Source organism: Polypterus senegalus, chromosome 2, assembly GCF_016835505.1.
Source record: "Polypterus senegalus isolate Bchr_013 chromosome 2, ASM1683550v1, whole genome shotgun sequence".
Lineage (NCBI taxonomy): Eukaryota > Metazoa > Chordata > Cladistia > Polypteriformes > Polypteridae > Polypterus > Polypterus senegalus.
In genome coordinates, this window is record NC_053155.1 from 209,490,716 (window position 1) to 209,503,549 (window position 12,834).

The 12,834-nt window shown below is 38.5% G+C and overlaps 2 protein-coding genes across 2 annotated transcripts in view; one reads left to right on the forward strand and one right to left on the reverse strand.

Moving 5' to 3' along the window:
• Window positions 1–4,522, reverse strand: part of LOC120523697 — an 83,210-nt gene extending 78,688 nt beyond the window's left edge. The window contains exons 1-2 of the mRNA XM_039745256.1: window positions 4,429–4,522; window positions 1,681–1,793 (exon numbers count right to left, since the gene is read on the reverse strand). Coding sequence (XP_039601190.1) covers window positions 1,681–1,765 — 85 coding nt within the window. The 5' untranslated portion in view covers window positions 1,766–1,793; window positions 4,429–4,522. The remainder of the gene's footprint in view (window positions 1–1,680; window positions 1,794–4,428) is intronic.
• Window positions 4,523–4,755: 233 nt separating this feature from the next.
• Window positions 4,756–12,834, forward strand: part of lcp1 (lymphocyte cytosolic protein 1 (L-plastin)) — a 79,812-nt gene continuing 71,733 nt past the window's right edge. The window contains 1 exon segment of the mRNA XM_039745257.1: window positions 4,756–4,840. The gene's annotated coding sequence lies outside the window, so the exon portion shown is untranslated.

Here is a 12,834-nt window from a genome sequence, read left to right on the forward strand (position 1 = left end):
AAAATGGCAAAATACTGAGATTTCAGCTGAATTGGCTTGTGCAGCTGCAGCAAGTTACCGAGTGCTGATAACGCAGACTTAACTTTATTTTTGCAATCAGGAAGCTGACTACATAATACATATATTGAAAACATCTAATAATAGTACTGTATATCCAACAGACAGAAACACTGAATAAACAAAGATTTGCTTTAGAATGTCATTAATCATGATGGTCATTTGATTATTTGACTGAAGCCTCAAAAGATAGGATAAACAAAATAGTGGAAAGAGGGCAAACAAAGTTTTTGGCATGGTTTGTACCACATATTGAAGCACCATTGTATTTCAGATCTCCTTCTGTAATAACACATCCTGAAGTCCTGAGGACCCAGAATTTATTAAACAACAGAGGGCATCTACCTCATGTCAATAACCACTCTTAAGTGGTAGAAACCAAAATAACATACCACTTTCCCCAGCACTTTCCCCACATTCTAATTTTGGTCTGGTTAATAATGTATATTTCCTATTTTACAGGGTTATCTTTCCGCACATACTCTTACATATTCAGAAAGTGCTGAGATGTGGAGAAAATGTGATATTTTAATATCTGACTATGTGATGCCAAGCCAAAATAGACTTTTTACTAGAAGATACTTCAAAGACAAACAGTGCGCAACCTAAGAGACTTAGGATTTTATTACAGGATCCTTCAAAGTCAAACAGTGCACAAAGCAAGAGACTTATCATTATGATAAGTAGCAATGATCGTCATTTCATGGGAATCAGCATTACACATGTGCCAAACAATAAGCACTTTAAAAAAACAGAACCAAAGTAAACCAAATATATAAGAAAAAAATGACAACAAGAAAGGTTTACATGAATAAACTGTTTTCATCTATTAAAACCCTCATTCTCTGGACCGTACCTTAATTCCATGTGCCATTACTCTTTGATGCTAAATATTCCCATTGTTCCATGTAATATTATTTTACAAGATAATGCTTGTAAACCTACTTTCATATTTATATCTTTATAGGTATACATCTCATTATTTCAATACCTGGTTTACATTACTCTAGCATTGTTGTCCTGAATTACATGTATAGAGTAAACTTTTTACATTATTTTTTCTGTAGACAATTTTGTATAGTCCTTGATGTTTTTTAAAATAAAATGATATTATTTAAGGCTTGATTTGCTGTATATATCCATTTCGCTAACTTTAATAAACATCTTGAAATACATTATTCTTATTCTAAGAAATGTTACATTAACTTCCATCCATCCATTGTCCAACCTGCTGAATCCGAACACAGGGTCACGGGGGTCTGCTGGAGCCAATCCCAGCCAACACAGGGCACAAGGCAGGAACCAAACCCGGGCAGGGTGCCAACCCACCGCAGGACACACACAAACACACCCACACACCAAGCACACACTAGGGCCAATTTAGAATCGCCAATCCACCTAACCTGCATGTCTTTGGACTGTGGGAGGAAACCAGAGCACCCGGAGGAAACCCACGCAGACACGGGGAGAACACGCAAACTCCATGCAGGGAGGACCCGGGAAGCGACCACTATTAACTTAAATATTATAAAAATACCTGTCGTTAAGTACACAGTCATTCTCACACATGCCTAAATGGCACACTTGTAATTTTAGCTTTGTATTATAGGTATGACTACTTACTATAAGGCGTCGGTGATGGAGTCAGTGCTGGCAACAGCCTTGGTGGCAAGGGTCTTCGAAGAAGAACTTTTGAATGCTCTGCCATGTTTTAGGTCAGATCAACAATGAAGATTCTGCAAATAAAGCAAAAAAGATGTTATGGAACATGGAGTATAGGAAGAATATGAGAATGTTAATGTATATTCTTAGAATTACCAAATGCAAAGTAAAAAAGACATTTGAAGGATGCAACTTGTAATAATAGTACAACAGATAGAATATGAGGAAGGCATTCGCCTCACTTGGATTTTTTTCATATTTTGCTACATTTCATACAAAATAAAGATACTTTTAAATGGGATTCTTCTCATAACAGCATAAATTGATTTATAATACCACATTATAAAAGGAAGCTTTACCATTTTTTATATCTCTTCTTAGGTACAATGTCCTAATTTGGACATATTTGCCCCGTTATTAGGTCAATCCAAGCTGAGTTTTGGTGTATTAAGTTACTTTATAAGGTAACCCTAAAATTTGACTGAAGTCAGACTAGGATCTCCTCCATTGGTAAACATGAAGGACAATGAAGCATGTACAAGCACTAAGAGCACTGATAGGATAGTGAGAAAGTATAAATTTTCCAGAAATAATACGCATTTCGAGAGTTCTGAAACCTCCATTGGGCATATTCATTATGAAAGATAAATAAAACTGATTTTTCCAAAATACAACAGGCCACAAAGACCCTTCATCACAGAACTTCCTAACAGAACTTTACAAGAACTGAGGTGTGACATGGTTGTCAGGACCCATACATTTTCTGAAGCCCTTCAATGATGTTGCCTCTACAGGAAAGTGCATAGATGGAAGCCATTCTTGATAAAATTTCACATAACAAATATGCATTGAGTTGAAGGGAAGCCATTTATCAAACTCTGGAACCATACACATTAAGATAGTCGCCAACATATTTTAAATTGAAAGCAAAATGTTATACTTGCTGCAAACAGAAAACCACTCATCACCCTTCTAACACCATCTAGATCAGGGGTCCTCAATCATGGTTCTGGAGGGCTGCAGTGGCTACAGGTTTTCATTCCAGCCAGTTTCCTAATTAGAACTTACTACTTGCTGATAGTGAAACTTGGTAAGTAACTCTATGCCTTGTTAGCGCTTTCATTCATCAAAGACAAATTTTGTTACATTGTGGATCAGAGGTCCTCAGTCCTGCAGGTCGACAGTGGCTGAAGGTTTTCACTTCAACCAATTTCTTAATCAGAACCCATTTATTTTTCACTATTTATTATTTATTTATGTATACTACTAAACCAATGTGTTTTTTGGGATTAATTTTAGTTCTCTTGCCCATTACAGTTCAGAACCCTTAATTGCCTCCTTTTAGTTTTTAGCTACTGCATTTAAGTTTTAATTGTTGCCTGTTTGCTTAAGCAGACAGTCGTTAATAATGAAATGCAGATAACCAATACAACCAGCAGCTCTCCACATAACATGCATCTTCGGTTGTGAGTTTAGTGACACTGCATGATCAAAGCAAGTAGCTTGAACTGCATGAAGACCAACTGGAAAAACAAATGAAACCAACCTTATCTAAAATATAAGTCACCTTGGATAATGGCATCAGCCAAAAAAGTAAATATAACTGATTGACAATCCACCTAATTAACCGTTATGGCACTTGCCGTAATATCCATCCATTTTTCAAATCTGCTAATGTAGAGTAGGGCTGCAGGGAGGTTGGAGCCATATGCAGCAAGTACTGGGTGCAAGGCAGGAACAATCCCTGAGTGTGGTGCAGTACTGACTTGATCTCATCAATATACTGAGGACACTTTACATGTGCAATGGAAATTTTAATTAGTAGATGTCCCAGGATCAAATAAACTGATTTTCTTTCCTTCTATTTTAAAAAAAGCAAAATCTGCAGATTATCCAACCTGCTATTTCCTAACTACAGGGTCACGGGGGTCTACTGGAGCCAATCCCATCCAACACAGGGCGCCAGCACACACTAGGGGCAAATCAGGATTGCCAATGCACTTAACCTACATGTCTTTGGACTGTGGGAAGAAACCGGAGCACCCGGAGGAAACCCACGCAGACACGGGGAGAACATGCAAACTGGATGGACGCGAACCCGGGTCTCCTAACTGCGAGGTAGCAGCACTACCCACTGCGCCACAGTGCCACATTCATGAATCACTCCTGCAGACTTCAGTTTGAAATAATGGACATTCTCGTTTAACTGTACAAAAATGAAAGCAAGGTAGTTAAAATTAAAGTCATATATAACTGAGATATTACTAGGTCATTTTTGGATGGCGAAACGATGAAAAACTAATATAAATGCATGGATTTTTTGTTAGAGAACATTCTCGTTATTTTTCTCGTGGCAGTTGTTACCAGTAAAAGTTTACATGAAATGTTTTCATTCTCTCAATTTCAGTCCTCTCTGTCCATTTGGAGACGCGTTTGGCCGGTAGTCTTCCTTTTAGTATATATAAAGAACACGTGTCAGTATCTACACCGCATTTCTTACATTTTTCATTGACTTTGCAGTTTTTTTTTCTGATTGAAGAAATGCATAATTGAATCGAGTAAATAAAGCGCTTACTAGGCAGGTGATCATTAAGCGTAAGTCATAAAACTAACTTAGCTCAAACATTTTGCAACGCCGGAGAAGCGTAAAAGCGCGTAAGGTTAAACGGTTTTCTAACTATATTTGGTTCAAGACCATAATATACTTACACAGTCGAAGTCCTCTCCGCAACACAACCAAAACAAAATCAGTCCCACCATTTTAGGACATTCACTTAATAAAGTGAGCGCGACCGCATCAGCACTTCTGTTCTTTAGCGCGGCGTCCTTGGTGACGGCCTTGACAACAGCGCAAGTCGCCTTGATGGATAGGTGTAGTGGAACGCCCCAACTGCGGTGATGTATGGTGCTGTGGCTCTGCAAGTGGATATTACTGCAGGCAGGAGGCGACTGAGTGACAGAAAGGGGCCGGGCGAAATTCCATACTGTCAGGCTGCTCAGAAATAGACAGAGATACGACGGAAGGTGCCGGTCTTTACGTCTCACGGCAGTAAAGTTTGCATCTATCATCCGTGCCTTTCATCCGGAGACATTCGGCATTTCTTCCGTGGTGCTCACGCTGGTAATATTACCTTTTGACATTCGCATAATAGGAATAGTAAAAAAAGATTTTATTATGAAGTATTATTTCTGTGTTATTTTGTATTGTGTGGCAGGTATTGTATCTTCTGAGCAAACTTTGGTTCTGTATAGAGAAGTGTTCAAATATGCAGCAGCGCACGGCTTTGTATCTGTTTCGAGTTTAACCGTGTAATTCTTTTAGGTGTACTTATTAGTTAAAACAGTTAAAACAAAATGTAGGCTACAGCCTTTCCCCTCTGACCAAAGCATGTTAATGGTTTCATTCCAACTGATGCTCTCAGCACCTTAACTGAGGGGGATGGTCTAAAGGTCTATTAGATTCTTTTCAAATGATTAATTAATAATACAAGGAAATTAATGGTGAACCCATAAACCTTCAAAAGTTGATAATTGCAGCAAGTAACTTGGATTCCCATGATCTTTGTCATTTCATTTAAAATTGCATGATGTAGTCTTAAGTTTTTTAGAACTACATTTTGATTTATTAATGAAATACTCTTCATGAAGTCATGCAGTTCCTACCTGAAATATGCTTGTTTTGGAAAAGTACAGATAAAGCTTTGTTGAAAAATTGTATAATATTTAGATGGTCTTCTCCATTTCTATTTTATGTTGTAATCATAATAAGGTCTCTCATAAAATTGGAAGATTGGTGATGAATCTGCTATGAACTTTTTTTTTCTTAAATATACCAATATTCATCTTTTTTGTTTTAGGACTGTTAAAGGATTGCATAAATTAAATGTAGTTTCATAAATACCTTTTCTCAATTTATAAATGCCACTTCACAGCTCATGTACAAAGCAGAAACCAATTATACTTGGGCAATTTATTGCAGGCCTCAGAGCACCAGTTAATTTTTGAAACTTGTGTTTGAGATGTAGGCGGTAAGCCCACCATGACACAAGTAGAACATGCAATATGCCAGGTTGGAAAATGACTGTAGGGCTGAGGTGCTGAGTTGCAGTAGCACTAACCAGTGCGCAACCATGCCACTTAAATGGTGTTTCAGCCTTTCAAAAATGTAAAATTACCACATTATGTGCATTACATTCACAACAAGCTGCAATATTAGGATCAATTGCACTTGAGTGTATGAGCTTATTCTTATGCTGTCCACCTGCACACATGCCCGGTGTTATCAATATAGCTATACATCACTTTGTCAAAGACAGCCCATAAAGTTAGTTTGTTTAACTGATTAGGTTCAGTCTCACAGCAACATCCCCTTTAAAGATATCAATCCTTCTACACAGTTAAAATGTGGAAGTATTTTATCCTATTGTATGGCTGAGTCCAGAGTCTTTTCCTTTAGCTGTACTTCTTGGCTGCTTCAATGGTAAAGTGAGAGAAAAGCATGGCAAAAATCAATACTAGAAATCAGAAGATATAACAAATTACATGATGGCTTTCCAGCACAATTTCACACTTCCAAAGTATAGCAAACTCACCTCTTTTTCTGACAGCCAGAAACATGCTAACTGACAAAGTCAGTGCTATACAAATGCTTACAGGCAAGGCAGAGTCAGCTTCAGTGTCTGCCCTTTTTTATTCTTTTTTCTATCCTGTCATAGTATATAAAATATGAGACATCAGACACATGAGCATCTACTTTTTGTGAGGTCCAAAACACCTGCACTAATTATTCCCTGTAGTTACATCATATGCATTGCTTCCATCTCATTGGTTCTCAAATTGTGCACACACAAGCCCACCCCTACAACTTAAGACAAAATCAGACTTGTTTGACAGGGTAGTTTTCAGAATGATTTTAAAGGAGTTGTTGGTTATGTCATACTACACATGTGGCAATCATAAGAGTGTTCTGTGACTACCTCACTGACTTACTAAAATTATGTAAATGACGCCTATGACTGAAAACGGCTGGAAAAGTCATGTAATTTGGTGGGCTTTTAGGTCAGCTTCTCTCACACTAGCATTGCCTGTAAGTGTAGGAGTTAAGTTTTCTAATTTATTACTACTAACTTACTGGTTAAGTTATTTTCAGTTTATTGATTAAAATTATGACATCATCTAGCTAAGCATCTGGATATTCCACATACATTTTTAGATCGTTCCTCCCCCACACTATGCGACTCTTCAATTCCACCCGGGGGAGTAAATGCTAACATCATTTTTCTTTTTTTTACTATTTAATTTAATATTGTTTCTTTGTATCAGTATACTGCTGCTGGATTATATGAATTTTCCCTTGGGATTAATAAAGTATCTGTCTATCTATCTATCTATCTATCTATCTATCTATCTATCTATCTATCTATCTATCTAAAACTTTATCCATTATCTATACTAATAAAAGGCAAAGCCCTCACTGACTCACTCACTGACTCACTCACTCACTCACTCACTCAATGACTGACTCATCACTAATTCTCCAACTTACCATGTAGGTAGAAGGCTGAAATTTGGCAGGCTCATTCCTTACAGCTTAGGTTTCATTTCGAAATTTTTTATGCGTAACGGTCATAACGGTCGATGACGACCGCCATGTTGAACTTTCTTATTTATGGCCCCATCTTCACAAAATTTGGTAGGCGGCTTCCCTGCGCTAACGGAAACCGAAGTACATACTTATTTCAGTGGTATGACGCCACTGTCGGCCGCCATATTGAACTTTCCAATGGTCTTTGTTACTTATGGGCCCATCTTCAAGAAATTTGGTACACGGGTTCCCAACACTAACTGAATCCTACTTACGTACATATATACGTCCATAGCCTGCAGCTCGGTCACCGTGTGAGGTGGCGTTGGGTCCCCCATCCCAACGCCTCCCACGTTGTTGGCTGCCTGCCTATATAAGGCCGTCCGTCGCTCCGGTCTCTACATTCCCTTCCTTGCTTCGCCACGGGATTCACGTCTCCCTACTGATAACTACAGCCTTTTTATTTAATCCACAGATTCTCCGCTGTTTTATTGTTCGTTTATTACGATTGTAGTTATTGTATAGGTATTTTAGACTTACTTTACATTGTTCAGGTGCCCATTTCCTTTATCGTTCCAACCGTACCCCCATTAACATGTCTATCGAGGTGATCACCATCGATCAAAGAACTGTCACTTACTGAGAGGTTTCTATGCCCGGAGATGGCACCTACTTTTTCCATTCTCTGTGTTACATATTGCATGGCCATATCAGGCTCACCATTGATATCCGGAGGAACATTGTGTCTTATGTATTGAATGACTGGGACAGGTTCAAGGTGTGGACTGATGACGGTATAGGAGATAATTATACTACACAGGACCACTATAAGAGTGAAATGCTTAAGCCCTTTACCTATGGTTCTGCATGTGAGTTGATGGCTGCCGCTGAATTGTTTGGTTGTCACTTTCAAGTGTATCGAAATGGCCAAATATTTTACACTTTTCGACAACCGCCAATGCCTCTTAAACATCTTAGATTCACAGGTGACGATTTCAGTAGTGGACACTTTGATGTTTATGAATGTTTAAACTCTCAAAAGCTGGATGTGATTTTATCGATGAAACCGGTTGTATGCTTACAATGCTTGACAGATGCCAATTGTCACTTCAACACAAGTCCTGCAAATACTGTCGTAATTGAAACAAACCATGAAACTCAAACCGATTATGACAGCAGCAATCCAAGCTGTGAGATTTGAGACAAGATTACTGTTCACATGGCCAACTGTACGTTGCATGCTCAAGAGTAAGCTCAGTGCACAACTTGGTCATATTACAACCAGAGGGCCGAACTGACAATGTGGCATACAAAGAGATCCTTAACAAATAATTATTGGTATATTTTCCCTCAGTTTAAAAAGGTTTAATTTTCTTCTTAATAAAAATTTTAAGGCAGTACTTCGCCGCTGCGAAGCACGGGTATTTTGCTAGTTTATAATATATTAAAGGAGTCAGAAGAAATCAAAATGGTAATCTTTTATACATGAGGGGGTACCCAAAAATAACCGGAATGGGAAACAGTCCTGGGTTCAAGAAGTGGCCAAAATTAAACATCTTTCTCAATAGACATGGCAGTCTATTGTTTTTTTACAGAATAAAGGCTATTCCATGTGAGAGATTGCCAAGAAACTGGATGTAACTAGTACTGAAAAAAGGGTGAAGGCCCAGATGCACAACTGCATAAGAGAAGAAATAAATGCCTTACTTGTCCTCAGTTCACTTCTTTAAATACACTAAATACCACTGTCATCTGCAACAGGGGAAAGAAGATTCTGTGATGCAGGCTTCAGAGGCAGGATTTCAAAGAAAATGGCATATGAAAAACTGACATATTAAAATTGGCAAAAGAACACAGACATTAAGCAGAAGGTGATTGGAAAATTGTATTATAATCAGCATCCTAGAGTCATCTTTTCTTGGTTGAAGATGACACTGGTATTTGGTGAGTATTTAGGAAAGAAGACCAGTGCGGACCCATAGGGCATTTGTTTGTCAAACTACAGAGTCTGATGTCCTTATTCTCTTTTGCAGTTACCTATCTATCACAGGGTATAGCCTTCATTCTGCAAAAATGAGCCCATACCTGGACTTTAGGTATGCCACCTAAGTGAACACATAAACAGGTTTCAGTGTAATTACAAAGGTGTCTATAATAACCAATTAGCATGTAAACATAACTAATTAAGGATAATCTAAATTAGTTTACCATTAGGACATGAAAGGAATTGCTTCTAAAAATGGGGCTGTACAGCCATGTGTGAAAAATAAATAAAGAATAAGTTATTTCAAGTACTAATAGCCATTACAATCAGTATAAATTCCTTGGCTAAAATTTTTATATCAGTTTACAGGCTCTTTCATAATAAAAGGTTTGCTGTCAAAACCGTGAAAATTTCTGGAGAACCCCAGAATGTATATTCTACTGTACAATTTTATTCAACTTGCTATCTCTATCTGTTTGTGTCAATTTTTGCAGTCAATCTTTCTCCCACTTACACCAAACCGATTTCATTCAACTTTTCCATACATGTTTATCTCCGGTGGTAATACAATCATTCATCTTTTATGATTTGTGTTGTGTCTTCAGTATTCATCATGAACAGCGAGTGTAGATGCACTCAATGGTGTCAGCATATCATAAATTTAAAAATTCTTCATGTTGATTTGAGGTGTATTGATGGTTTCTAATGAAAGAAACGATGAGCATGAGGTGGAGGCTGCACCCAATTTCAAGGTTTCTAACGTGCTGAGGACTGATTGAGGGTGGGTAAAAATATCATGTCACTAGCGTTACAGCACCCAATATCAAAGAGTACATGCTGAGGATTGAATTTTGTAGGGGTGTTTAAACATGTCATGCCACTAGCCTACACCCCTGGGGCACCGGGCACACCCTGTTGTATAAGTGCCTTGCCCCTCTACATAGATCTCTGGAGGGGTTGACCATTGTTTATCCAATACTTGTGGAATTTAAAATGAGCCAAAATTTTAATGTAAAACCAAACACTAGAGCAAAGGCAATGACAATGCAGGACAATGGGAAAGGAAAGCAGAAGTAAACTGCTGCCCAATGCTAGAAATGGTTAGAGAAAACAAGACAAAAATTCCAGGAAAGTGAACAAATAAAGATAAGGAAGCAAAGCATAAGAGACAGGAGTAGTGACATGAACACTTGCAAGAAAAGACACCATCACAGCGTGAAGCTCGACTGAACTCAGTATGACTGAACGTGTCACAACTGTGGGCTGAAAAAACATTTGAAAAACTCTTTTGGAACAGGACTGTATTTGTCATGCTCATCAATTGCAAGCACTGAATGCTGATATGACAACATTGGATAATGTAATCAACACATTCTTCTATTGCATTTGTGAAATCTGCATGAAACGCTGCTATCCAAATCAGTTATTAATGCTTGATATAAAGCTGCTGTATTATCACATCTTCCAAATGAACTCTAAACAAAGCCAACACTGCTATTGTGCTCTGGCTGCCGAACATACACCATCAACAATAAGACAATTGGACCATCCAAGGCTTACAGGAACAATTTGGATCCTGGTGCTAACCCTGAAGTGGTTCAAATCTTGTCACAATCAGAACAGCGCCTATGGTCAATCAATTATTCACCAATCACAATTCTGACATATTGATAACTGCTTCCAAATCTTTAGAAGTTATGCAATATGATGGCAAATATTACTTCACAGATTCTCATTTATATGGTCTTAATTGTGCATCTTCTGCCAATAGCCAAGCATGAATAATCAAATGCATCACCACTGAGGAATTACATTGTATTTGCAAATGATTAACTAGATCTCATAACATACAATTCACCATCAGCTTCATAGACGTGAATCCAAAGAATGATATCATCAGCCATCATCCACACATGGAGGACATATTGGAAAGACAAGATACAACACTGATAGTAGTACCCCAATCATCACAGGCATAAGCTGTACGCATACAAACATCAGTCATGGCTCCAATTGATTGCATACTGCATACAGCCAGATGTTTAAGAGGAGCTAGAAGTATCGAACAACATCAGTGAAATTAGATGACAGAAATCGGACAATATATTGAATAAAGCACATGAATTGAAGGCTGAAGAGTTTGTATGGTTTGTCACAAATTCAAGACAGAGTCATACAAAGGTTTGTGGCAGCCACCCGTATAATTGTTTTCCCGGCTGCAAAGTTGCTTAAATGGATACAGCACTGGTATGCACAAAACCGAGTCCAAAACAGAACTGAGGGAACAGGGAAAAGGTGGAGGCTTTAAAAGGGGAAGACAGGAAGTGAAGCCAAAAGGGTTGGGCTCATGTAGGTCGGCTGCCATTGGTTAGAGCCCAGACGTGACATCACAGGGGCCGGAGCCGGCAAAGTCTCCTTCCATTGGCCTGGTCCCGGAAGTGACATCAAGAGGACCAGGTGGAATCTCCTGTGAATGGTCTGCAGGCAAAGGAGGAAAAGAGTCTGTGCACTTTGCCACATCCCGGTATGTCTCGAAACTGTCCTTACTCAAGCCCTTTAGCTGCCTCCCATGCGCACGTGTGTGGCAGGTTCTACCTCTTCCCATACAGTTTAAATGGATTAAAAGAGTATAGACCAGTATGTATCACACCATTGGGTTACTATTAGTTCAGAGTACTTGGTAGTGATAGACAACTCAGGTGAAATGATTATCTCTTCTATGCCCTGTCTATGTTCAAGTACTGTCGAGTCAAAACCACCATATCAATATGAGGAAAAAAAGTTGAAGGACAGAACGGTAGTAGAATTGAAGATCTACATATTTACATGAAGAACTTGTGAGAATAAGCTGTGTACTGGCATATGGCACTGAATGACTTGATCTCACAAATTAGATGTGACATTCAGTTGCAATTATGTGAAGAGCACTCCTGATAGCTGATGGAAGACCAAATGATGATCCAAATAGTTTCAACATTAATGCCACCAACAATTGGTTGAATTGTATCCTGTCATAGTCAGCCAGAACTTTATGATGTGTGAACGCACTGCTGAGATTCATGAACAGCAACAATGAGATATTTGGAGGCCGACTGATGGATTACTGGTGACGTATCAAGTTTCAGAATTGAGGATGTCCACATCTGTATATTGTGGTTTGACTTGTAGGACATCCACTGATCGAAACACCTGAGGTGTGTTAATGTGAAATGCCACCTGAGCATTCAGAGCTATATGAACTGGTAATAAAGTGCCAGAACCACCATCATAAAAATACATGTCAAAAGAATAATTCAACATCAACAATATGCTGCTTCAACTTTCCACAACAAGTATGCACTGAAACCCCCATTGCTGAACCTACAGCAGATTAATTCATTTGCAATGTTGGGCACATGTGCCTGTTGAAGCGATGAAATGAAGATTGATGGGTAAATAGTTACAATGCACTATGGAAAAGCAACATGGATATTCAACCATGCGGATCAAATGAATCAATTGCATTCTACATCGTAAAGTATATGTCGAAATCAGAACCAATAGACCT